The 24,852-nt window shown below is 48.8% G+C and overlaps 1 protein-coding gene across 3 annotated transcripts; it reads left to right on the top strand.

Moving 5' to 3' along the window:
- Positions 1–5,720: 5,720 nt before the first annotated feature.
- GPKOW (G-patch domain and KOW motifs) lies at positions 5,721–23,381 on the top strand. Of its 3 annotated transcripts, none has more exons than XM_032330279.1 (12): positions 5,721–6,226; positions 15,082–15,282; positions 16,247–16,401; positions 16,501–16,625; positions 18,467–18,576; positions 19,373–19,586; positions 20,249–20,381; positions 20,955–21,084; positions 21,286–21,409; positions 21,499–21,568; positions 22,107–22,192; positions 22,289–23,381. In XM_032330279.1, exons 2-12 carry the CDS (start codon positions 15,116–15,118, stop codon positions 22,421–22,423), a joined length of 1,449 nt encoding a protein of 482 aa, XP_032186170.1. In that variant the 5' UTR covers positions 5,721–6,226; positions 15,082–15,115; the 3' UTR covers positions 22,424–23,381. The 3 variants fall into 3 exon arrangements, with proteins under 3 accessions (XP_032186170.1, XP_032186171.1, XP_032186169.1); XM_032330278.1 differs by lacking the exon at positions 5,721–6,226 and adding an exon at positions 6,645–7,317 and having other exon boundaries at positions 14,799–15,282; XM_032330280.1 differs by lacking the exons at positions 21,499–21,568; positions 22,107–22,192; positions 22,289–23,381 and having other exon boundaries at positions 5,726–5,794; positions 20,955–21,394.
- The last annotated feature ends 1,471 nt before the right edge of the window (positions 23,382–24,852 follow it).

Raw genomic sequence — 24,852 nt, 5'->3', positions numbered from 1 at the left:
CTTCCTCCTCTCTCTCTCTCTCTCTGCCTGCCTTTCTGCGTACTTGTGATCTCTGTCAAATAAATAAATAAAATCTTAAAAAAAAAGAGTTGGACACCTAACCACTTGAGCCACCCAGGCATCCCTATAGAATGTTTTTTAAAAAATGGTTTCATTCGGGGGCACCTGGGTGGCTCAGTGGGTTAAGTGTCTGCCTTGGGCTCAGGTCATGGTCTCAGGGTCCTGGGGTTGAGCCTTGTGTCTGGGCTCCCTGCTCAGTGGGGAGCCTGCTTCCCCCTCTCCCTCTGCTCCTCCCCCTAAACTGTGCTCACACACGTGCTCTCTCTCTCTCACATAAATAAAATCTTTTAAAAAAAGAACAAAATGGTTTCATTCAAATTAGATCATAGACATAAATGTAAAACCTCAAACTATACAATTTCTTAAAGTAAGAATAGGAGGAAAACTTTGTCACCTTGGGTTAGGCAAAGGTTGTGTAGACAGGATATCAAAAGCAAAATCCATAAAGGAACCAATGGATTAATTGAACTTCACCAAAATTCAAAACATCTGCTTTTCTTTTTTTTTTCTTTTAAAGATTTTATTTATTTATTTGACAGACGGAGATCACAAGTAGACAGAGAAGCAGGCAGAGAGAGAGCGAGAGTAGGAAGCAGGCTCCCCGCTGAGCAGAGCGATCCCAGGACCTGGGATCATGACCTGAGCCAAAGGCAGATGCTTTAACCCACTGAGCCACCCAGGTGCCCCTCTGCTTTTCTTTTTTAAAGATTTTATTTATGTATTTGACAGAGAGATTGCGAGAGAGAGAGAGAGAGAGAGAGAGCGCACAAGCAGGAGGAGTGGCAGGCAGAGGAAAAGGGAGAAGCAGGCTCTCCACTGAACAGGAGCCTAATATGGGGCTCGATCCCAGACCCCTGATGCATAACTGACTGTGCCACCCACGTGCCCCAAACTTCTGCCTTTTTTAAAAATTATTTTTTAAGATTTTTATTTATTTATCAGAGGGAGAGTGAGAGAGGGAGAGAGAGTGCGCACAAGCAGGTGGAGAGCCAGACAGAGGGCGAAGTAGGCTCACCTCGAGTAAGGAGCCTGATGCTGGACTCGGACTTGATCCCAGGACCCTGGAATCATGACCTGACGGGAAGACAGCCACTTAACCACCTAAGCCACCCAGGCATACCAAGCTTCTGCTTTTCAAAAGACAATGCAAATCACTCTTCTTAAGAATTGCATCCATAATATACACATAATGGCCCAAATTTAATAATACAACCCCATAAAAATGGGCAAAATATTTGAACACATGCTTTATCAGAAAACATATATAGAAGGCAAATAATTGTGTTGACAATGTTCAATTATTATTATCCTTTAGGGTAAGCAAGTGGAGATCATGATGAAGCACCACTGTACACGTAGCAGAATGACTGAAAGTAAAAAAGTCTGACAATACCAACTGTTGGAGAAGATATGGAGGAAATGGAATTCTCAGAGACTGCTGATAGTAATATAAAATGATATAGCATCTTTAGAAAACAGTTTGGCAGGGGGGCCTGGGTGGCTCAGTGAGTTAAGGTTCTGCCTTCTGCTCAGGTCATTATCTCAGGGTCCTGGGATCGAGCCCTGCATTGGGCCCTCTGCTCAGAAGGGAGCCTACTTTCCCCTCTCTCTCTGCCTACTTGTGATCTGTCTCTCTGTGTCAAATAAATAAATAAAAATTTTTAAAGAAAAAGAAAAAAAAAGAAAACACTTTGCACAGTATCTTAAGTTAAAAAGGTATATGATCCAGCCATTCCACTCCTGGGTATTTACCTAAAAGAAATGAAAGAAGGTATCTACACAAAGACTTGCATATGAATATTCATGGAAGCTTTATTTGTTGTCTTAGTCATCTCAGGCTGCCATAAGCCACCTATAAACTGTTAAACTGTTGTTTAAGCCATCTGTAGACTGTTGTTTAATGGCTTAAACAACAGACATTTATTTCTCAAAGTTCTGAAGGCTGTCAAGTCCAAGATCAAGGTGCTAGCCAATTTGGTTCCTGGTAAAAGCTCTCTTCCTGGCTTGCAAATGTCCACCTTCTATGTGTATCTTCACGTGGAGGGAGGGAGAGAGAGAGAGAGAGGCTCTCTCTTTTTATAAGGCCTCAATCATATGTGTTTAGAATCTCACTGTTATGACATCATTTAACCTTAATTACCTCCTAAAGACTATCTCCAAATAGTTACACTGGGGCTTAAAGCTTCAACACATGAATTTTGAGGCAATACAATTCAGCCCATAGTATTCATTAATAGCCAAAAACTGAAAGCAACTCAAATATCCATCAACAGGTGACTGGGTCAACAAACTATGTAATATTCATGCAGTGGAATGTTACTCTGCAATAAAATAGGATGAAAAGGGGTGCCTGGGTGGCTCAGTGGGTTAAGCCTCTGCCTTCAGCTCAGGTCATGATCTCAGGGTCTTGGGATCAAGCCCCACATTGGGCTCTCCGCTCAGCAGGGAGCCTGCTTCCTCCTCTCTCTTTGCCTGCCTCTCTGCCTACTTGTGATCTCTCTCTGTCAAATAAATACATAAAATATTAAAAAAAATAAAATAGAATGAAAAAATTTGGATGGATCTGTTAAAATATAAAACAAACAAAGATCAACCTAAAAGATTTCCTGAGGACATAAAACCAGTTTGGATATATAAACAAAGTTTAGCTTATTTTGCAAGGCTAACTTGACCTGGGTCATTTCTTGTTTAGGCCTCTGGAAATCATAAACAAAACTTAAACTGTCTCCCAAGGTAGAAATGAAGTAACCACTGACCAATTCCCTGTCATTGAAGAAAATTCTAATATTATAACCAGTCACTGTGAAGAATAAATAGTCACTCCTTTCTCACTGTATAAACTGCTTTATAGCAATATACCCCTGAGCTTCTTCCCATGTTTTGGTTTGAGTGCTCCTGGTTTCCAAACTATTTTCTTGGTGTGTGCACAATAAACTTTTACTAATGGTTACTTTGGTGATTGATTGGTTTTACTTCTGTTATTTCTGAACTTTCAGCAGATCTCAAAAAACCCATGCTTAGTGAAAGAAGCCAGAACTGCTCCCCAAAAAGAGTACGTACTATATGATTCCATTTATATAGAAATCTAGATACCACTTATATGTGGGATCTAACAAAACAAAACAAATGAATAAGCATAAAAGCAGAAACAGACCCATAAATATAAAGAATAAACTGGTGGTTGCCTGAAGGGAAGGGCTGGGTGAATGGGCAAAATGGGTGAAGGGGAGTAGGAGGTACAGGCTTCCAGTAAAGGAACAAAGTCATGGCAAAATAAGGTACAGCATAGGGAACACAGTCAGTGGTATTGTAGTAGTGTTGTATGGTGACAGATGATAGCTACACCGGTGGTGAGGAAGCACTATGTTGTGTGCCTGAAACTAATGTAACATTGTGGGTCAAATTCGATTTTATTTATTTATTTATTTATTTGACAAGGGAGGAGGGGAGAGCACAAGCAGGGGGAGAAGCAGAGGGAGAGGGAGAAGTAGACTCTCTGCGGAGCAGGGAGCCTGATTTGGCACTCAATCCCAGGACCCTGGGATCATGACCTGAGCTGAAGGCAGATGCTTAATCCGTTGAGTCACTCAGGCGCCCCCAACTTCAATTTTATTTTTTTAAAGATTTTATTTATTTATTTGACAGATAGAGATCACAAGTAAGCAGAGAGGCAGGCAGAGAGAGAGGGGGAAGCAGGCTTCCCACTAAGCAGAGAACCGGATGCGGATGCGGTGCAGGATCCGAGGACCCTGAGATCATGACCTGAGCTGAAGGCAGAGGCTTAACCCACTGACCCACCCAGGCACCCCACCAACTTCAATTTTAAACATCTACAAAAGTGCAAACTAATGTGCAGCGATAGAATTAATCAGTGGCTGGCGAGAGCACGACATGGGAAAGAGGAATTACGCAGTAGGGAAGGTAACTTTTGGCAGTAAGAATTATGTTTCCTACCTTGATTGTAATGATAGTCTCACAGATACAAACACAGTTAAAAACTTAACAGATTTTGTCAAGCTTCAATCCATTAAAAAAATAAAAGGATTGATTCAATTTTTCAGAATTGGGTAGGGCTATGGGAAGAACTGACTTAAATTCATGAATGAGGGGAGGTAAAAAGGGGCAATAGGTGTATATTCATGAATGGACAAAGCTAAGGCATTGGTTTAAACCCACGCTTGAGCGGGACTGAGAGTGGGTTTGGTTCTGTCCCTTCTGATAGTAATCAATATAGATTAAAGATAAACACTGCTGGGCTGCTACCACACAGCTTGATTGGCCCCAATGTAGGTGATTTGGAAGCTTTATTCCTAAATTCTTGATGATTTTATGATGCACACCTTATTACCGGCACTTCCCAGAGGAGTACACTGAGGCTCTAGATGGAGTGGTGGCTATGGTCCCATCTCAGGGAACCAGGGTTGGCCTTCTGTCTGGACACTCCTACCCCTCAACCCTGACAACAGCCGCAGTGACCTAAGATCCGTTGCTTCATCCCAATCCTTGCCCTTGTCCCCAGATTTGTGACTCCACTGTCTTCAGCTCTCAGTGAACTCCTACCCATCATCCAGGGTCCCTGCTACTACAATTCATCCCTGAGGCTTCCTTGGACACCCCATTCATGTCCACCAAGACTGAGCATCTCCCAGTCTGGAAGCTCTTCCCCATTTCTAGACCCTGGAACCCTCATCCACTTGGCAAGTTCCATGACCCATTTCCAACGCACTGAGGCTGCCAATGTCTGGAAGCCTCCCCTTACTATCCCCCTATCCTGACCTTTCAACAGTGCACGGAGCCTGCAAAACCTACCATCCACCAATCTATGGAGCCTCAAGCTCCCTTTCCCCAGAACGTAAGTACCCCTCTATCTCAACCACCAGTTCCCAGAGCCATGAGCCCCAGATTGGAAGCTATGCTATCCATCCTCAGTGCTTAAAGTCTCATCTAGAACAGGGAAAGACAATGAATGAGGTCCAGTGTATCCTCTCCAAAGACAAGGTCAGGTCCGAGGTGGGAGGAGGAAGGGAAGCAGGGACCATTCAACCCCTCTCACCTACGACAACACCAGGCCCCTGAAAGGTGGACAACAGAGGCTGCCCGGCCACCCAGAATGGACATCAGGACACAGTGCGTCCAGGGCCCAGAGTGAAACAGTCAGCCCTAGTGAATGCTGGGGAGAAGCCACCTGAGGCGTGCACTGTGGTTGGCTGGCTGTGGGGCCCTGGACTGAGAGGTGTCTGAGCCCCTGTGGCCCCAGTTTCTTCCTCCACAGAGTGGCGGTCACAGGCTATCTCTCACCGCACCCCATTCCTCCTTCCACTCCAATAGCACTGTGCCCAAGTGCTCCCCCATCCCGACCTCTGTCTCCAGGCCACCCTTCACTCTTAATAACTAAGAGGGGCCTCATTTCTTCCTTCTCATTGGCTGGCGACCCTTCCCACTCACGGGCCTCAAAAGCCTACTCAAGTTGAGGCCCCCACCGCCTCTCCACTCTCAAGGGCACCCGCCCTTCCCGGCTTTTGGAGTCCCCCAACCCTATCATGGTCAGGGCCCTAAGCCCTCCCATGGCCCCCAAGGCTCCAAAGGACGCCTCCCCGACGCCGCCCCCCCCCGTCCCCGCCCCTGCCCAGCCCAACAGACTCTTCCACTTCCGAGTAGAAAAGTTTCACTGCAAATTTGCTGAGGTCCCGTCCTACTGTGAGCAGAGCTCCGTGGGAGGCTGCGGAATTCCCTGGTAAACGCGGGCTCCACTTCTGCACCCCCGTTTTTAGTTGTCAGAGCTCAGGCGGGGCCCTTAACTTCTCTGGGCCTCGACTTCCCCTCCTCTTGTCGCTCGTGGACTAACAACCCCTCCTGGGTGGGAGAAGGAGCCCAGCGCAGGCTCCGGGGCTCACCGAGGCAGCGCCTGAGGCAGAGCGAGGCCCAGAGCTCGCGCTGGCTCCCGCTGCCAGGCCTCCTCGCCGGCGGCCAGGTAGGTCAGCGCGCGAGTCCGGGCGCCAGGCACGGGACCGGCCGGCTCCAGCCGCATCCAGGCCCGGGCGGGCCGCCAGGTGAGCGCGCCCAGGCGCTCCAAACGCGTCGCTGGCGGCCTTGCGTCCAGCCGGCGGACTTCGGGTCATGGAGCCGCGCGCGAGGGGCGCCACGGACCCTAGGGGGAGCAGAGGAGGTACGGGGGTTGGGTGGGGAGGGACTGGGCGCGTCCCGGACACCCCATGCCCCGCCTGTCGGCTCCTCACCTTTTCCTTCCGACAGGTGGTAAACAAAGCAGCCCTGGCGCCCAAGTGGGGGCGGGTGCCCGGTGACCCGGGTTAGACTCCAGGTCCCCGACCCGCACCGCACCGCACCGCGGGGCGGCGCACCAGACCCGGGGGCTCTCAGAAGTCTCTGGGGAGATGTGCCAGAGGGGTCTGCCCGGGGTCACTGGGGACGCCTGGCCACTCAGGGTCCGTAGTGAATTGCGGGGGGTTAGGCGGGGGCCTCTGGGGATAAATGGAGCGGCAGTTGGGGCTACGCGGGCCATCAGGTTTGCCTAGGAGATCTGGAAGGGGACTCGGAGGTGCCAGGGCCACAGCGGGGGCAGACCGTCTTCTATAGGGACATCTGGGGGAATCGGGGTCCCTCTCGCTCCTGTGCGGGAAGAGTTTGGAATCTGGGGTTACGAAGGGGCAGTTGGAGACCTCCAGAGATAGTCCCAGGGTGCTGGGACGTGTCCGGAAATATTTCGGTCAGCTAGCTCTCTCCAGGGATATCGTGAGCGCGGGTGGGGGTCCGCGGGCATACCCGCGATGGCGGCGGGTCGCGGGAGTTGAGAGGGGCCTGCGGAACTATCGAGGGAGTGGTCGGGGGGTTCCGAAAGTCTTGAGGGGCATTTTCGGTCTTCGGACGTCGGGGAGCGTGGGGGCTCGCCGAGGCTCGGGCGGGTGCTGACCTCCACCTGCTGTCTGGCCCCAGAGCTCTGGAGCTCCTGGCGCGCGCCGCCTGGCGGCCAGAGCTGTGGCCGACGTGGCGGCGCTGGTACGCCCCAAGGCGAGAGAGTGCGTGGGGCGGGTAGGGTGGGGTCTCTCGGGGGGGCTGGGCGGGATGTGTGTGGGGCAGGATTCAGGACTGGCAGAACCGGGACTGCTGGTTACTTCTCTGGGTGGAGCCAAAGGGTGCCACGGGCGGCGGGGCGGGGCTCGGAGGGCGCTTCGAGGGGGCGGAGCCTTGGCATTATCCGAGAATATTCCTCCGAGAGGTGATCCTGGAAAAGTGATTGCGGTACGTTAATGTTGCATTGGCTAGTTGTTGGTGCAGGGCCAGATGGTAATCTCTGTCACTGGGGGCTTTGTTTGGCATTTTTGAGGAGGTGGGGCCTGGAGAGTTTGGGGGCGGGCAGTTGGCTGAGGGGCGGGCCTGGATAAAATGTACATTCTATGCGGGTGGAGCCTATAAATCCAGGGGGCGGGACTCGAAATGTCCGGAATGGGGTTAACTTTATAGGTCAGGACCCCAATCTTGCATTGCACCCCGCTGCTCCAGGAAGGACCTAAGGGTGTAATATGAGGAGCAGGATCTTCGCCTTATTAGATGGATGTAGGAAGAAGGTCTGGAGGTGTTTTCAAATAGCCGGGACCAGGAGTAGTTAGGAAGGGGGGGGGGGAATCTGGGTAGTTATTCATGTGAATGACACTTGGAGAATTACTTGTTGGGGCACAGTCTAGGCAATTAAATTGTGGTCCAGGCTGGATGTGAGTCGGAAGAACCGAGGCTAGAATGTAAATTTAGAGGGTTGCACTTAGGTTAGTAAAGTCACCAACAGCTTTCTTAGCCTCTTCCTTCCAGCAGTCTTTAGCATGCGATTCCTAAATGAACAGGACGATTACGTGTTACAAGAGACACTTGTCTCAGGATGCTGTCGTCTCTCATACAGAATTCCTGGTGTGGCAAATACAGAAAAATGTGGAAAAAACTGTGGGTACTTTTGGGTACTTGAACAGTCCCTGGTGCTGGAAACTTCCTTAATGAATCTTGGTAGCACAGGTTGAGGGAGAGGGTGGTAGATGACGATGGAAGCTGCAGGAGGGTAACCAAGGACCAGGTGGAGAATCCAGCACAGGCCCTTAGTATTGCGTGTCTCTTCCTTTACTTAAGTCTTTGTTATGTTTTTTCAATAATGTTTTATAGTTTTTGCAGTACAGTTTTCATAGTTCTTTTTAAATAATCTATTCTGGGGGCGCCTGGGTGGCTCAGTGGGTTAATACTCTGCCTTCGGCTCAGGTCATGATTTCAGGGTCCTGGGAGCGAGTCCCGCATCCGGGCTCTCTGCTCAGCAGAAAGCCTGCCTCCCCCTCTCTCTCTGCCTGCTGCTCTGCCTACTTGTGATCTCTCACTCAGTCAAATAAATAAAAACAATTTTTTTTTAATTAAAAAAAATATGGGGTGCCTGGGTGGCTCAGTGGCTTAAAGCCTCTGCCTTCAGCTCGGGTTGTGGTCCCGGGGTCCTAGGATCTAGCCCCACATCAGGCTCTCCCCACATTGGGCTCTCTGCTCAGTGGGGAGCCTGCTTCCCTTCCTCTCTCTGCCTGCCTCTCTGCCTAATTGTGATCTGTCTGTCAGATAAATAAATAAAATCTTTTAAAAAATAAAAAAATAAAAACCTATTCCTGGGTATCTTATTATTTTAAGACTACTGTAAATGGAATTATTTTCTTAATTTCATTCTTATTTTATCTATAGAAACACAATGGAATTTTGTGTATATTGATTCTGTAACCTTGCCAAACTTGTTTACTAGTTCTAATATCCACTAAGGAGCAAAAAAAAATCAACTAAATGTGAAGATTTAATTTTTTTAAAGATTTTATTTATTTATTTGACAGACAGAGATCACAACTAGGCAGAGAGGCAGGCAGAGAGAGAGAGAGGAGGAAGCAGGCTCCCCGCAGAGCAGAGAGCCCGATGTGGGGCTCGATCTGAGGACTCTGGGATCATGATCTGAGCCAAAGGCAGAGGTTTTAACCCACCGAGCCACCCAGGAGCCCCAAAGATTTAATTTTTTAAAGACTTTTTAGTTATTTCTTTGACAGAGAGAGAGAGACACAGTGAGAGAGGGAACACAAACGGGGAGCCGGCGAGGGAGAAGCAGGCTTCCTGCTGGGCAGGGCACCAGATGCGGGGCTCAGTCCAGAACCCTGGGATCATGACCTGAACCAAAGGCAGATGCTTAAGGACTGAGCCACCCAGGGGCCCCATAATTGGTTTTAGTAAGCAACTCATAAATTGGTGAGCATCTAACCTAACAAGGAGAGAGGAGGTCTGAGAGGAGGTATACAAAATGGAAGTTTTTTTTTTTTTTTTTTTTTTTAAGATTTATTGATCCAAGGGCGCCTGGGTGGCTCAGTGGGTTAAAGCCTCTGCCTTCGGCTCAGGTCATGATCTCAGGGTCCTGGGATCGAGCCCCGCATCGGGCTCTCTGCTCAGTGGGGAGCCTGCTTCCTCCTCTCTCTCTGCCTGCTCTCTGCCTACTTGTGATCTGTCTGTCAAATAAATAAAAAAATCTTCAAAAAAAAAGATTTATTGATACATTTTAGGGAGAGAGAGAGAGAGAGAGAGAGAGAGAGAGAGAACATGTGAGCAGGGGGAGGGGCAGAGGGAGAAAGAAAGCCCCAGATCCATCAGGCATGGAGTCAGATGCAGGGCTCCATCTCAGAACCCTGAGATCATGACCTGAGCCAAACTCATAGTCCAGTGCTTAAGCGAATGAGCCATCCAGCCACCCCCAAAATGGAAGGTTTTCATATGAAGGAAGATGGGGCAAGAAATTGTTAGCAACAGTAAAGAAAGTACTGTTTCAGGCAAGGTCTCTTCCCCTTATGGGGAGAGGTAGGACAAGGGGTTTCTTACCATCCATATTAGCTGATCTTGCTTTGGGGAATGAGAGGGCCCATGTGAGAGGTGACCTCTTTGGTGCAGACCAGAAAATTCCAGATTGATTGGTTTAAAATTCCACTCCTGAAGAGGTTGAAATTGCAATTAATTCTTAGTTTGCTGTCCTGAGGGCAAGTGACTCCACCTTGGACCTATGGCTTTCTTTTTAACACTCCCAGGGATTCCAAAGGAATTACACCAAAATTCTGATGTGCTTCCAATAATAAAACAAAGGAGTACTCACCAAACTAGTACTCACTAAGAGAAATGAGTACTGACCAAAAAAACCCAAAGTCTTTAGGGGCACCTGGGTGACTTAGTCATTGAGCTGCTTCTTTTGGCTGGGTCATGATCCCGGAGTCCTGGGATCAGAGCCCCACATCGGACTCCCCGCTGGCAGGAAGCCTGCTTCTCCCCCTCACTCCCCTGCTTGTGTTCCCTCTCAAGCTGTGTCTCTGTCAAAAAAATAAATAAAAATCTTTTAAAAAAGAATAACAAAAAACCAACATAAACAATTGAAAAAGAAGTCTTTAAACAGATCCTCAATAAAGTCAGAAAACTCAACCAAAGGGAGGGAGTTCAGAATCTTAAAGGAGACTCACCAATTTGGAAGTAAACTGTAACTCATATAAGTGATTAGGGCAAGGGGTTCCATGTGGGTACCTCACTTGATTCCCTGGATTATCATTCTTTGGGGGTCAACTCTTTTGGCTCCCACTTCTGACTCCAAGGAATGTCAACCTAAATAAAGAGGTAAACTGAGGCAAGCTCACAATGATGAGTTTATTTAGGAATAACAGAGGAATTGGAATTTGGGACTCATCTGTAGCTTGCTACAGTTTGGGTGTCCAGTGTCAATCTCTGATATTCCCAAATTAACTAATCTTTTTGAGCTTGCCTCAGTTTGCCTTTTTATTTAGACTGACATTTATAAAAGTTGCTTTGTAGTCTTTATCTGCTAGGTATCTTCAAGGATGCCCAGGGCTTCTAAGCCTGGAAATATGGCCACGAGATTAATTATTGTACTTCCTGTTTTTAAGACTGTCCTGTGACCCGCCATATTATTCTACTTTCCAAACACTGTGACTATGTCCCATTTTAATTTAAGCATATTTACAGCTTTACATTTAAAGATTCTCGTATATGTGTTCCATCTAAGGAATGTGCTGTAATTATTTACCCTGTCCCCTTCTGTTGTTCTTTTAAGTGGTTTTCAATGTTTTGCTACAAGAAATAATACCATGATGAATCTCATATAAAGATCTTTTTGGGGCACCTGGGTGGCTCGGTGGATTAAGCCTCTGCCTTCAGCTCAGGTCGTGATTTCAGGGTCCTGGGATTGAGCCCCACATCGGGCTCTCTGCTCAGCAGGGAGCCTGCTTCCCCCTCTCTCTCTACTTGCATCTCTGCCTAATTGTGATCTCTCTCTGTGTGTCAAATAAATAAATAAAATCTTTAAAAAAATCTTTTTGGGGGGACACCTGGGCGGCTTAGTCGGTTAAGTGACTGCCTTTGGCTCAGGTCACGATCCTAGGAGCCCCTCTTGCTCAGCTGGGAGCCTGCTTCTCCCACTGCCTGCCCTTCCCCCTTCTCGTGCTCGCTCTCTCTCTCTCTCTCTCTCTCTCTGACAAATAAATAAAAATCTTACCAAAAAAGGAAATAAAATACTAGAACTTCTATTTTTAAAATATTTTGGGGGGCACCTGGGTGGCTCAGTAGGTAAAGGGGCCAACTCTTGATTTCAGTTCAGGTCATGATCTGGGGGTCAGGGGATTGAGCCCCTTGTCAGGCTCCCCAACTAGTGAGGAGTCTTATTGAGATTCTCTTTCTCCCTCGCCCTCTGCCCTCCCCCACCTATCTAAAATAAATAAGTAAATCTTTAAAAAAAAATCTTTTCATGGGGCACCTGTCTGGCTCAGTTAGAGGAGCATGCAACTCCTGAACTCAGGGTGATGAGTTCAAGCCCCACATTGGGTGTAGAGATTTTTTTTTAAGATTTTATTTTTTATATATTTTTATTTTTTTGAAGATTTTATTTATTTATTTGACAGAGAGAGATCACAAGTAGGCAGAGAGGCAGGCAGAGAGAGGAGGAAGCAGGCTCCCTGCTGAGCAGAGAGCCCGATGCAGGGCTCTATCCCAGGACCCTGAGATCATGACCTGAGCCGAAGGCAGAGGCTTTAACCCACTGAGGCACCCAGGCGCCCCTATTTTTTACATATTTTTAAAAGACTTTATTTATTTAGTTAGAGAGAGTGTGTGTGCACAAGCTGGGGGAGGGGCTGACGGGAGGCGGAGAGAAAGAATCCCAAGCCAGCTGGGCACTGGAGCGAAGAGCCCATCCGCAGCTCGTTCTCACAACCCTGAGATCACAACCCAAGCCAAAATCAAGAGCCAAATGCTCAACCAACTGAAGCATTCAGGCACCCATATAGATTTTAGTTTTTAAAGTAATCTCTACCCCTAACGTGGGGCTTGAACTCCGCACTCCAAGATCGAGAGTCCCATGCTCTTCCAACTGAGCCAGCCAGGTGTCCCAAGTATAGAGAGTTGTTAAATAAACTTAGAAAAATCTTTTCACACATCTTTAATGATTTCCTTGGGATGAATTTTTGGCAGATACCTCGTATTCTTTCTGGTAACTATTTAAATATCAATCTTCTAATTTACAAGCTCTTTTTTAAAGTATTTTTTTAAAGACTATTTATTTATTTGACAGAGAGAAATCAGAAGTGGGCAGAGAGGCAGGCAGAGAGAATGGAGGAAGCAGGCTTTTGTTGAGCAGAGAGCCCAATGTGGGGCTCAGTCCCAAGACCCTGAGATCATGACCTGAGCCGAAGACAGAGCCTTAAACCACTGAGGCACCCAGGCGCCCCTACAAGCTCTTTTTTAAAAAAGATTTTATTTTTATTTATTTGACAGAGAGAGAGAGACAGTGAGAGAGGAACACAAACAGGGAGAGTAGGAGAGGGAGAAGCAGGCTTCCAGCTGAGCAAGGCACCTGATGCAGGGCTCAATCCCAGGACCCTGGGATCATGACCTGAACCGAAGGCAGATGCTTAAGGACTGAGCCACCCAGGCGTCCCTAATTTACAAGCTCTTAATGACGTATGCAGGTTGGGTCTGAGGACCCAGAGGGGTTCCTGCAGGATCAGCCAAGAGAGTCCTTGGTGTCACACAGGATAGAAATCAAATGTGAGCCAAGAGGATGTAAAAGCAGAGTTTATTGAAGATATAAAGAGAGTGCAGATACAGAGCGTCTGGGAGACTCAGAAGGGAAGGAGAGTGTCTTGTTTTTGCTTGGTCTGGGGCTTTTACTGAGGATTGTAGTCTGATGTAAGTGTCCCCTCAGACACATGGAAACTGGTCAGAACTATAAGGGTCCAGGTGTCCTCCATAAGTCACTAATAAGGAGTCTCAGCATCAAGATTCTAGCTCCCGTGGTCTAGGATATACACATAATGGCCTCACCTAGTCATTTCTTAGAAGTGATCTATTGTGGGGCACCTGGGTGTGTCAGTCGTTGAGTAGCTGCCTTCAGCTCAGGTCATGATCCCAGAGTCCTGGGATGGAGCCCTGCATTGGGCTTCCTGCTCAGCGGGAAGCCTGCTTCTCCCTCTCCCACTCCCCCTGCTTGTGTTCTCTCTCTCACTCTCTCTCTGTCAAGTATATAAATAAAATCTTAAAAAATAAATAATATTAAAAGAAGAAGTTATCTGTTGTGCTGGAAGACTCCAAAGAAATCATTAACTCCTCAGTCCTTACAAAGTGAGGACATAGGTTGTTTGTATTACAAGGAATGTGTAAGGCAGGTGTGCTGATCCTAGCAATAGAAGCAGGAAAAGGGGTAAAACAGCAGTTCAGAAAACAGCCTTTCATGGGGCCCTTTCATTTTCCATATCTCTTTATGGTCTGACAGAAGAGGAATCTGTTCCATTAATCTTTCAGAGCCTTAGAACCTCGCTCTCACAACATATTTAATGTTGGTAATATAAGCAGAAGTAGTTAGGGATCCCTGGAAAAAGAAAGATAAGGCATAGCTTTTTTTTGACATGAGAAAAGTCAAGTTAGGCCCCTGATCATCTTGTAATCTATGCCTGACCAGCACTACTTATCCAAAGCACATTTATTTTTTTTTAAGAATTTATTTATTTACTTGACAGAGACAGCGAGAGAGGGAACACAAGCAGGGCAAGTTGGGTAAGGAGAAGCAGGCTTCCTTCTAGGCAGAGAGCCCGACGCAGAGCTCGATCCCAGGACCCTGGGATCATGACCTGAGCTGACGGCAGACGCTCAACCAACTGAGCTACCCAGGTGCCCTCAGCTCATGTCTTGATCTCAGGGTTGTGAGTTCGGGCCCTACTGCTGGGCTCCATGCTGAGCATAGAGCCTACTTAAAAACAAATCATCATCAACAACCCCCCAAAAAAATATTACCTATAAGATGAGAAATATGTGTTAATCTACTGCTTATGTTATCATTAAGCTTTCCAGTTAACAATAGGTTGTTAGTAATTAAGTTTTGGGGAGTTAAAAGTTACTCAAATTTTTCCCTTTGGGGGCAGGGGATTGACCCCCCCAACCCCTGCATTGTTCAAGGGTCAACTGTGTGTGTGTGTGTGTGTGTGTGTGTAAAATATCTGTTTAAGTGTTATTGTTCCCCACTGGAATATTTAGAAAGGAGGATGTCTATTTTACTAATATCTGAATCCAGAGCTTGTGTATTAAATCTGGCATTGGTAGGCACAATTTAAATGTCTGTTATTGTACACAACTGGCATTCACAGATTTTTTTCTTAATGATGTATTTTATCTACATTTCCCCATACCAGCAGGGCACAGTAACATGCACACAGTAGGTAATTAATAAATACTTGTTGATCTCCGAGGAAGGAATACCTGCAAGAATGCATTGAACTCCACCTACCTCACCCAAGAACTACATTTCCCTTTACGCTTGGCGCGACGCGCTCCTGTGAAGTAAAAAGAGCGACAATTACTTTCTAAGGCCCCTTTTTCAACTTCGCGGCTGATACCGCAGTGTTCTGTGGGAAAGGTAGTTCTAGCGCTCGTCCTCTGGCCGTGGTCAAACTGAGCGCAAACTAAACTTTCCAGCAAGCAGCGCACTAGCCTGGGAAAGGGGGGCAAGATGGCGGATGCCGAAGAGGACGCTTTGCGGCCGTCGGGATCCTCCGCTGCCCCAATTTCATTCAGTTTCAGTCGCACATCTGCCCGGAGACGGCTGGCAGACGACGCGGGTGCGGCTCCAGAGGAGAAGGATTTCTTAAAGACCGTGGAAGGGAGGGAGCTGCAAAGGTGAAGCGTCGGGTCTTTTATCCCTTGGAGTTCGGTTCGGTGGGTGTAAGCGGGAGGGTGGAATGTAAGTTGATTGTGTTGGTGGCAGTGGTCTGGAACTCCTGAAACACAGCTTGGGGAAAGTTCCTGGAGGCGAGAAGCAGGCAGTGTGGAACAGGAGAGGTGGGGGAATTGGGCCTGAGAGCCGTGGCGTTTGAGAAAAGAGGATGTATTCCTGAGAGGGGGTGTTTGAGGACCCTGAAGTGTGTGCGTTCTGAGAGAAGGAAAAGAGTGAAGAACGAAAGGGCCCCTAGTGTCCCATCCGAAGTGGTGAAGCTTCTCTAGTATGGGGACGGGGTGGAATGGGCAGATTCAGGTTAGGAGAGGCCATCATCTGCTTAATTCAGAAAAGAGAGTCAGGGGCGCCTGCGTGGCTCAGTGGGTTAAGCCTCTGCCTTCAGCTCAGGTCATGATCTCGGGATCCTGGGATTGAGCCCCGCGTCTGGCTCTCTGCTCACTGGGGAGCCTGCCTCTCTTCCTACTTGTGATCTCTGTCTGTCAAATAAATAAATAAAATCTTTTTTAAAAATTAAAAAAAAAAAAAGAAAAGAGTCAGAGGGAGAGGCTTCCAGAAGAAAATCAGCCATCTAGGAGATTGATGTGGACCCTGGATCTGGGGAGAGGCTGGGCTGAAGACGGTGATTTGTGAGGCATCTTGAAGGTTATGGAAGTGAGTCTTGGGATGAGCAGAGGCGGGTCCAGGACTGAAGGCTGATTCCTCAAAGGCACTGACATTTAAGAGTTCTGGGTGAGGGAGAGAATCCCAGGAAAGCACCATTAGAGGCCTTACAGGAGAGCAGAGGGTGTGGTCCATCTGGGGTGGGGGGTGAGTTTGGCTCTTTTGTTTTCTCTGGAGGGAGGAGTGTGGCTCAGAACCCACTGACCATGCTACTCTCCCAACTTGACGACTCTGTGTCCACATCAGTGTGAAGCCCTCAGAAACCCCCAAGGAACTCGTCATCCCTTTGATCAAGAATGGCCGTCGCAGGCAGCCACCGGCCCATGCTCCTGGGCCATCCACAAATACTGAGACCTTGGTGGATGGGGTGCTGTCCCAGGCTGTGAAGGAGCTCATTGAGGGTGAGTGAGCCGCTCTTCGCGTTGCCCGAGTGAAGGAAGAGGGGGAGGAAAATGGAAGGATAGGGTGGGACCTCATTGCACCCTCCCATTCTTCCTTAGACTCCAAGAAGTCCCTGGAGGAGAGAGAGAATTCGGGTGTCGACCCCACGCTTGCTATCCCCATGATCCAGAAAGGATGCATCCCTAACGGGGAAAGGGCAGACAGCGAGCCCCGGGCTGAGACAGTGAGCTGGCCCCTAACTCCTCCTACCCCAGCCTCTCTTTGCCCCGTCTGCCAGGCTTGCCTCTCTGCACATAGCAGGGAAAGTCTGTGTGTGTACTAGAGGCCTGCTGCCTATCCCTTTCTTTTTCTGCCCTTTTTGGGAAGCATTAACAAATGAATCCAGATGCTGAGATGTGGAAGACACTTGCATTCTGGGATTATCTAAGCAAGATGGGGAGCTAAGGGAACAGGAAATGCAAAGATCCTGAGGGTAGACTCAGCGTGGCATGTTTAACAACACCAAGGAGACCAGTGTAACTAGAGTGGAATGAATGAAGAGGAGGAGGAGACGAAGTCAGACGTGGCAGGGGCTAAACTAAGCAGGGCCTTATGGACCGTGGTGAGGACTTTGGCTTTTACCCTGAATGAAATGAGAGCCATGAGAGGCTTCTGAGCAGAGCGGGATCAGAACTTAAGATTTGACAGGATCTCTCTGGCTACTATGAGCAGAATAGAGTAGTAAGCAAAGGCGGAAGCAAGGAGACCAGCAGCACAGGCTGGAAAGGATGGCCTCTCAGACCAGAGTGGTAGGAGTGAGGCCTGGAAGGACAGGTCAGCTTTAGTGAGTGAGGGAGGTGCAGGGTGAGTACTTAGGGCAACAGCAACCTGAGCAGTGGCACATGGCAGTGGGTCAGTGTGGTGTGGGTCCATCAGTGAAGCAACCTGCAGTGTGTCTAGAATGAGTATAAAGAATTGGGGGATAAAAAGGAGTCGAGGGAGTGAGGATGGGATGTGTAGGTAATAGGGTACTTCCCTGGGGTGTGTCTAAAGAAGCAACCAAGTCTGTCTGTCATACCCATGGACCCTCCTTTTCACCACTTTACTCACAGTTTTTAGCAATGCTTCTTTGGGGCCTAGTTCTCCCACAGCCCTAGATCACCTCTTTCAACTGAACTGTTCTCATTGGCCTTCAGCTGTCTTCTGGTTTCTTTCTTCTTTTTTTTTAAATTTTTGTTTTAAAGATTTTATTTATTTATTTGACAGAGATCACAAGTAGGCGGAGAGGCAGGCAGAGAGAGAGAGAGGAGGAAGCAGGCTCCCCGCCGAGCAGAGAGCCCAGTGTGGTGGGGCTAGATCCTTGGACCCCGGGATCATGACCCGAGCCAAAGGCAGAGGCTTTAACCCACTGAGCCACCCTGGCGCCCTGGTTTTTTTCATCTTAAAAAAAGACCTTCACTTCACTTTCCATCCTGTTCCCACTTTGGCCTCATTTCTCTCATTTCCTCTCCTTCCCCAGCCTGCAGCATCTCAGTGGATCACAGTTCCATCCACCCTTCCTCTCACTCAGCCTAAAAACCTTCGAGTCAGTCTTGACTCTCTTCTTTGTTTCATACACCATATGCAGTCTTTGAGCAAAATCCTGTCATCTCCCTTTGCAGAATACATCCAGAATCTAACCACTTCTCACCAGCACCTACCTGCCACTCTGGTCTGAGCCAGCATCTCTCATCTGGACTGTTGTAGTAACTTCCTCACGGACCTCCTTTTGGCGGCCCCCCCTCCTGCAGCTCCAGCCCAGACGTCCTGATCAATCCCTCACCGCCCCTCTCTGCCTCCACATCTCTTTTTCAGTCAGGTTGACTTTCATGATGCTCTTCCCACATACCAGGCTTGCCCTGCCTCAGGGCCTTTGGTCTTACTGTTTTCTCTGCTTGGACTCCCTGGTAAAGAAGTACCTGGTAAAGAAGCTGGTAAACTCCTGGTAAAGAAGCACTGAGGATCACCCATTGGGTGTTAGTAAGCATGCTTCCAAGGGCCCACCATGGGCCCAGCCTGACCATCCTTTCTCTGCTGAACCTGTAGGTGCCGGAGGAAGCTGATTACGAGGCAGTCCCCGTAGAGGCCTATGGGCTGGCCATGTTACGAGGCATGGGCTGGAAACCTGGCGAGGGCATTGGCCGCACCTTCAATCAGTGAGTTCTAGGGTAGGGGCATGGGGCAGCAGACAGGGCAGTGAACAAGACCCCCTTGGGTTACTGCCCATCCAGAACCATCCAGGTACGAAGAGGGCATATTACCACCCTAAGTAATTCGGTAAGCCTTTCCACTACTGTTTCAGTCTCCTGTTTGCCCTTTGAAACTATAACAGGATCCCATTTATGTATTGGTTACCTTCCTGAGTATCAGCTTCCTCATCTGCAACATGGGGATAGTGACAATACTGACTTCCCAGGTCTGTTGCAGAATTATGTGAAATTATCCACATAAAGTACTTACAGCAGGGCCTGGCCCCAGATAAACATAGACGAGATGTTTGCTGTTATCACACAGATTTAGGAGCCCTTCTTCTCAGTTCTCAACTCTGAAGAATTCTGAAAATCACACATTTTTTTCATAAACCACTTAGCCAAAGATGACCTGAATTGATACAGAGCATATTATAGTTGATTTCTCCTGCTTGGTATGAATATTTGTATGACTTCCCCTGTAGAAATATTATTAGGATATTTGAATTCAGGGCTCTGCCCCAGATCCCACTATAGATAATATGTAGTAGATGGTATACCCAGTGTTATTAGGTTGAACCAAATGAAATTGCTATCTCTATAGATCAAAAACAGCCCTAATGTGAGATCAGGAAGGATATTCTTGAACATGTTGACAGTTGGGATTTGGGTGGCGTTGGGCAGGGGGACACGGAAGACTTGTGTCTCTCCCTCACCTCCCATGCCCCCAGGCCAACAAGCTCACACACTGTGTTCCCTGCAGAGTGGTGAAGCCCCGTGTCAACTCACTGAGGCCGAAGGGGTTAGGGTTGGGCGCCAGCCTGAATGAGGTCCAGGCCCTGGTCTTCACTGGCACCCACCACCTACCAAAGCCAGATGAGAAGCAAGAGAAAGATAAGGAAGACCAGCCTCAAGGACTGGTGCCTGGAGGGGCTGTGGTGGTTCTCTCTGGCCCTCACCGAGGCCTCTATGGGAAGGTAAGGAACCAGGTAGAGCCCCAAACAGGCAGCAGAGAAGATTGATGGGAAGGGTCAGAGGGAGGGAGAATTGGGTTTAGGATGGAAAGGCTGGGTGGGGTCCTTGTCTCTGAGGCCTGCCTGGCTTGCTGCCTCGTTTGGTTAACTCAGAACCACCTGCTGGGCCTTTCTCGGCCTCGGTTTCCAACTGAAAGAGGGAAAGACATATGCCACGTGTTCCTGAGGCTTAAATTCTTTAAAGTTTATCCTAAGCACACAGTCTGGTGGGGGAGACACATAGACCAGGCCCAGTTCCAAACCTTGGGCCAGTCTGGTGGGGGAGACACAGGGTTAGGCCTATTGGAGGTAAGACTAGACAGCTTGGTCCTAAGAATGTGGTTTTAGGGGCACCTGGGTGGCTCAGAGGGTTAAGCCTCTGCTTTCGGCTCAGGTCATAGTCTCAGGGTCCTGGGATCTAGTGCTGCATCGGGCTCTCTGCTTGGCGGGGAGCCTGCTTCCCCCTCTCTGCCTGCCTCTCTGCCTACTTGTGGTCTCTCTCTCTCTCTCTCTCTCTTTCTCTCTCTCTCTAGCAAATAAATAAATAAATAATCTTTAAAAAGATAAAAGGAATGTGGGTTTAGTCCTTTCAACTCCTGCCTAACTTCTTCCCCCCAACACTTCAGGTAGAAGGCCTTGATCCTGACAATGTCCGGGCCATGGTTCGCCTGGCCGTGGGGAACCGCATGGTGACAGTTAGTGAGTACTGCCTGCGGCCTGTCTCCCAGCAGGAGTTTGAGAAGAACTCCTTGGATCTCAGTGAGTGAGCCTCTTACCTTGCTGGGAGAGTTGGAGAAGCATTCCAGGGGTGGTAGGGCCTGTCTCGGGGGGCAAGGCTTGGGGGGGGGCAGGTCTAAGATCCGCAGAGGGGAAGGGCAGTGGTCTGCCTGGCAGGTGTGATTTCTGGTCAGAAGTCAGGAGGTGAGAATGAAGATAAGTGATTTGAAGAAAAATTGATGCTGGCGCTTTAGCCTCTTTCTGAGAAAGAAAAAACATGTTTGGAAACCTATGCCTGTCCTCAGGAGGTCTTTCTGTTCAAGATGATGAGCCCCTCTTCTAGGTCATGAGAACAGCTGGGACTAGGCCATGACCAAGGAGGAAGGCATTCTAGGCATGGCAGCACATGCTGGAGTGGCTGAGGAAGGTGTCCTGAAGGAAGCCCAGCAGTTGAGGGGAAGGGAAGAGCCTTCTAATGGCACCGACAAAGTTGTGATGGTGGGAGGGGACACTGAGGCAGCTGGGAGGTGGCCGGAGGCCAAGGTGTAGCCTCCCTGGTAAGAGAATGACGCACTGAGGTTCCTTTCTGGTTCTCCTCCACATACCCTTGTACAGGCCAGATGAACAAAATTTCCCCAGGACAACAGAACGGAACAGCCTCGTCATCATGGAAGGCCCTCCAGGATCCGGAGCTCCCCGGCCGGCGGGAAGACTCAGAGAGGAAGCGGAAACACTTTCCCAACCGGTGGGACCCTGGGCATCTGGGATGGGGGGAGAAGGCAAGGCTATGGAAAGGTCCTAGCAGCCAGAGAAGGCTTCCAGGGCCAGGCAGGCACATAGAAGAAACTAGGGACGGCACTACGGCTGGGTGTCACAGCCGCAAAGGTGGGGTGACCAGAACATGCCTATGATCAGTTAAGCCTCGCTTTGGCCCCTTTTTGCACAGAGAGGGGGAGCCTGTAGCCAAGACTGAGAAGGTCGGTTCCCGGAGCCAGCACTGGTTGCACAGGGACCTGCGTGTGCGCTTTGTGGACAAGCAGCACAAGGGTGGCCAGTATTACAACACCAAGGTGGGAACCCTGCAACCTGGTGCCCCCTCCACCCCCAGGGACTAAGCCTCATGAGTCTGACATTCTCACACCCACGACCCTCTCCCCAGATGACGATTGAAGATGTCCTCAGCCCAGATACCTGTGTGTGTCGAACAGAGGAAGGCCGGATCCTGGAAGGTGAATGCGAGGGTGACCACTGGGTTGTTATCCTCCTGGAGGCCAAACGGGAAGCCTGTCTTCAACCCAGAGGCTGGCGTGGGCAAAGGCTGGGGGTTGGGCAGAACTCAGGTAATTTGCAAGGCCCAGAATCTTCTGACAGAGCACAAGGCGCTTCTGAGATGGTGATTATCTGAGCCTCTCTCCCCCCACGGGCAAACACTGGCATGGAAATGAGCTGTTTTCTCCCTCTGGGGACTGGGCCTTGTGCGGATTGTATGGAACACCCTGAGCAGGGCAGGCAGCTGACATGCCCACAGTAAATGGGATCTGTTGTCATCACCCATCATCTTCATGCATAAGTGCTCCCTTTATTGAGTTATTTCTAGGACCTGCTCCTTAGGTGTCCTCACCTGTGAAATGAGGTGGTGGGACTCCACTTGTCAACAGGTTGCAGGGTGTCTCTGGGGAATACAGGTCCTTCTGACAGGACCCTGGCTGGGCTGGCCCTGGCTGAGGGCCTCACTCTGAGTGAGTGAGGCCCTTTCCTTATCTGCAGGCGTGAAGGAAGGCATGCTGGAGACCCTCGTCCCCAAGGTCGAGGGCAACCGGGTGATGGTGGTGCTGGGGCCACAGGCTGGAAGGGTGAGTCCCAGACCTGGGTATGGGGGAGGTGGGGGCATGCCGGGGCCATCTCGGTGTCTGGGTTGGCCTTGCTGACTCTACCCACCACTGCTCCAGGTGGGCCGTCTGCTGGGCTGGGACAGAGAACGGAACCAGGCCCTGGTGCAGCTGCGGAGAGAGAATCAGCTGGTGGAGCTTCACTATGATGCTGTCTGCCAGTACACAGGCCCCAATGACTCAGACGAAGACTGACCTGCAGCCCCACCGCCGGGCTGCTGCCAGTACTGTACAGTGTGCAAAGCCTGTCTTCGCAGAGGTGGGGAGGTCGTCATTCTGCCATCTGCTTGCACTGCAGCTCCAGGACAAGGACAGGGACAGGGCATGAGACAGATGGACCAGAAGGGAGGCTCGAAACTGGCCGAGACTTTTCCAGAAGTTAGCATGTAATAAAAATCATTTCCCAAACTTAGCAGAATGATGAGATCGTAAATGTGTGCTAAGTTGAGTAGAAGCGGGAGCTGGGCTGACTGCGGTGGGAGCCATGCAGGGCTTCAGCCCCACCACCCCGTGGGGCTGACAGACAAGCCAAAGGATCTGCCTGCCTACGAGCTCGTTCTCAGAACACCGAAGCTATGAAGTGTGTCCCTTGAGCAGATACTAAGGAGTCTGGAATGCCGCGTCTTTGCACAGCTTTCCAAGTGAGAATCCCAGCGGTGGCTCTGCTTTTACTCTTGGTCCAGATCAGATGTCCAGAGGCTATCTTAAGCCAGTGACAAGAGAGTCCAGAGGAAAGGGAGGCTTCTACCCACAAATAGGATGTGTTTGCTCTACCTCTGAGAGCAGCCAGTTAACTTTGGGGCCCCCATTTTAGTCCCCAAACTTTGGCTTGATGGTAAAAAATGTTGTGTGTTCTGGGTAAAACTTCTCTGATTCCTCCAGGTAACTGGACTCTGAGAAAAGTTATTATTAGACAGTCCTTCAACTTTTTCCTGTTTAAAAGGCTGAGATAGAAAAGCAGCAAGGGAAGCCAGAACTTTAGGTTCAGTTGCTTCTAAATCACCCCCGATCACTAAGTTGATGTAATAAATGGCGTTGGAGTTAGATCTACGTTACTGGTATAAACTCACGACAGGTCAGAACATGGCACAGCACTGGAGAATTTTTTTTTTAAATAATTGAATTATCACATTAAAGTTCTTACAACTCTTTTTTTCTGATTAAATCTTTAAAAAAAATTTTTTTTAATTGTTGAAGTATAATTGATGTCCAGTGTGATCTCCATTTCAGGTGTACAGTGTAGTGGTTTGACAATTCTATACATGACGCCATGCCCAGCACTCAGAGCATCCTCACCAGACATTATAACATTACCGACTCTTTCTATGGTATACCTTTCATCTCCCTGACTTATTTATTTATTTGTTTATCCGTTTACTTATTTATTTATTTTTGGTAACTGGGAGTTTGTACCTCTTAACCCCCTTCACATATTTTGCCCATCTGCCATCCTCTTGGAGCATCCCCCAGAGCATGACAATAAAAGCTAAGCTGCTGTCCCTGCCAAGCAGAGGCAGACTGCAGCTTCGAGCCAGAATCGAGCAAGTACAAAAAAGCAGTGAGTTGGCCAAATCAGCGGCCATATGCCGAGTAAGGAAATGGAGGACCAGAAAACCTTCTAGTCTCATACCCCTGCAGCGTGAAGTACACTTGCAAAGACGAACTTTACGGACTGACTGATTTGTCATCCCTAATTAATTCCAGAACTCATCTGTTTTCAAGATTGGGAGCAGAGGAAACCCCTAACCCCCAACTGCTCCAGTTCCTGAGTCATAATGGTGATTGTCTACACTGCCCCCGGAATTCCTGGCTGGGTTATATTTTTCATGTTGTGGGGAAGGGTCATGCCTTCTCAAGTTTCCCAGTCTGACATGTCCAGTAGTCCTGTTGTACGTTCTATTCTCTGTCATGAAGGCCGCCTCTCTCCTCCAAATCAAAATAAATTCATCTTGGTAATATCCTTGAGAAGAGCTGAAAGACTCTTTCAGCTGAACAGGCTCAGGAGAAGACAGCAAGACTCTGTTTTCTCCCGAGCCTGTCTTCAAAAGACTTTGCAGGAAAGGCAGATGCTTTCTCTCCTACATCTTGTTCATTCCCCATGACGTTGAGGAAGCCAGTCTGAACAAATTTTATGGTCATGGTCCCTGGCTTGTGCATGGCCTGGGGAGAATTCACAGACTCACAGCTGTTGTTGCAGCTGTTGTTGTGGCCAAAGGGGCAACCTTGGCAGCCGAATAGAACCAGGCAGAGAGCAAAGAGAGAACTGCGCAGCCTTATTGTCTCTTCTTGTGCCCAATGGACAAGGGACAGATCGGGAAAGCATCCTGATCCTGTTCACAGTTCTTGAGATATGAGGAGCCTGTCTTGGAACTGAGGGATCAGGAGGGATCCACTCAAAAGAAGCACACAAAACCACGATGGTCTGTTGGGGGGCCAGATGCTCTGCTAGGGCTGTGTGTTCTGGACACGGGGGTGTATTTAAGAACTTCAGGCCCCGCGTTTGAAGGCAGGCTCGAGGGAAAAGTCAACTCCACGAAACTAAAATCTGATGAAAGATCTGTTTTAAGTGTCATGGCACATGGAGGAGAGGAAGGGACTGTCTGAAACTGCCAGGTTATGCCACA

The sequence above is a fragment of the Mustela erminea genome, chromosome X, assembly GCF_009829155.1.
Source record: "Mustela erminea isolate mMusErm1 chromosome X, mMusErm1.Pri, whole genome shotgun sequence".
NCBI lineage: Eukaryota > Metazoa > Chordata > Mammalia > Carnivora > Mustelidae > Mustela > Mustela erminea.
Note: the sequence above shows the minus strand (reverse complement) of the source record. Positions and strands in the feature narration are given on the sequence as shown.

What these genes read in the sequence shown, in the direction of transcription:
- GPKOW (XM_032330279.1), top strand. Translation starts at nt 15,116, where the DNA reads ATGGCGGATGCCGAAGAGGACGCTTTGCGGCCGTCGGGATCCTCCGCT. An exon ending in GAAGGGAGGGAGCTGCAAAG is followed by an intron (nt 15,283 to 16,246) that starts GTGAAGCGTCGG and finishes TGTCCACATCAG; the next exon opens with TGTGAAGCCCTCAGAAACCC. An exon ending in GAAGAACTCCTTGGATCTCA is followed by an intron (nt 20,382 to 20,954) that starts GTGAGTGAGCCT and finishes ACCCTTGTACAG; the next exon opens with GCCAGATGAACAAAATTTCC.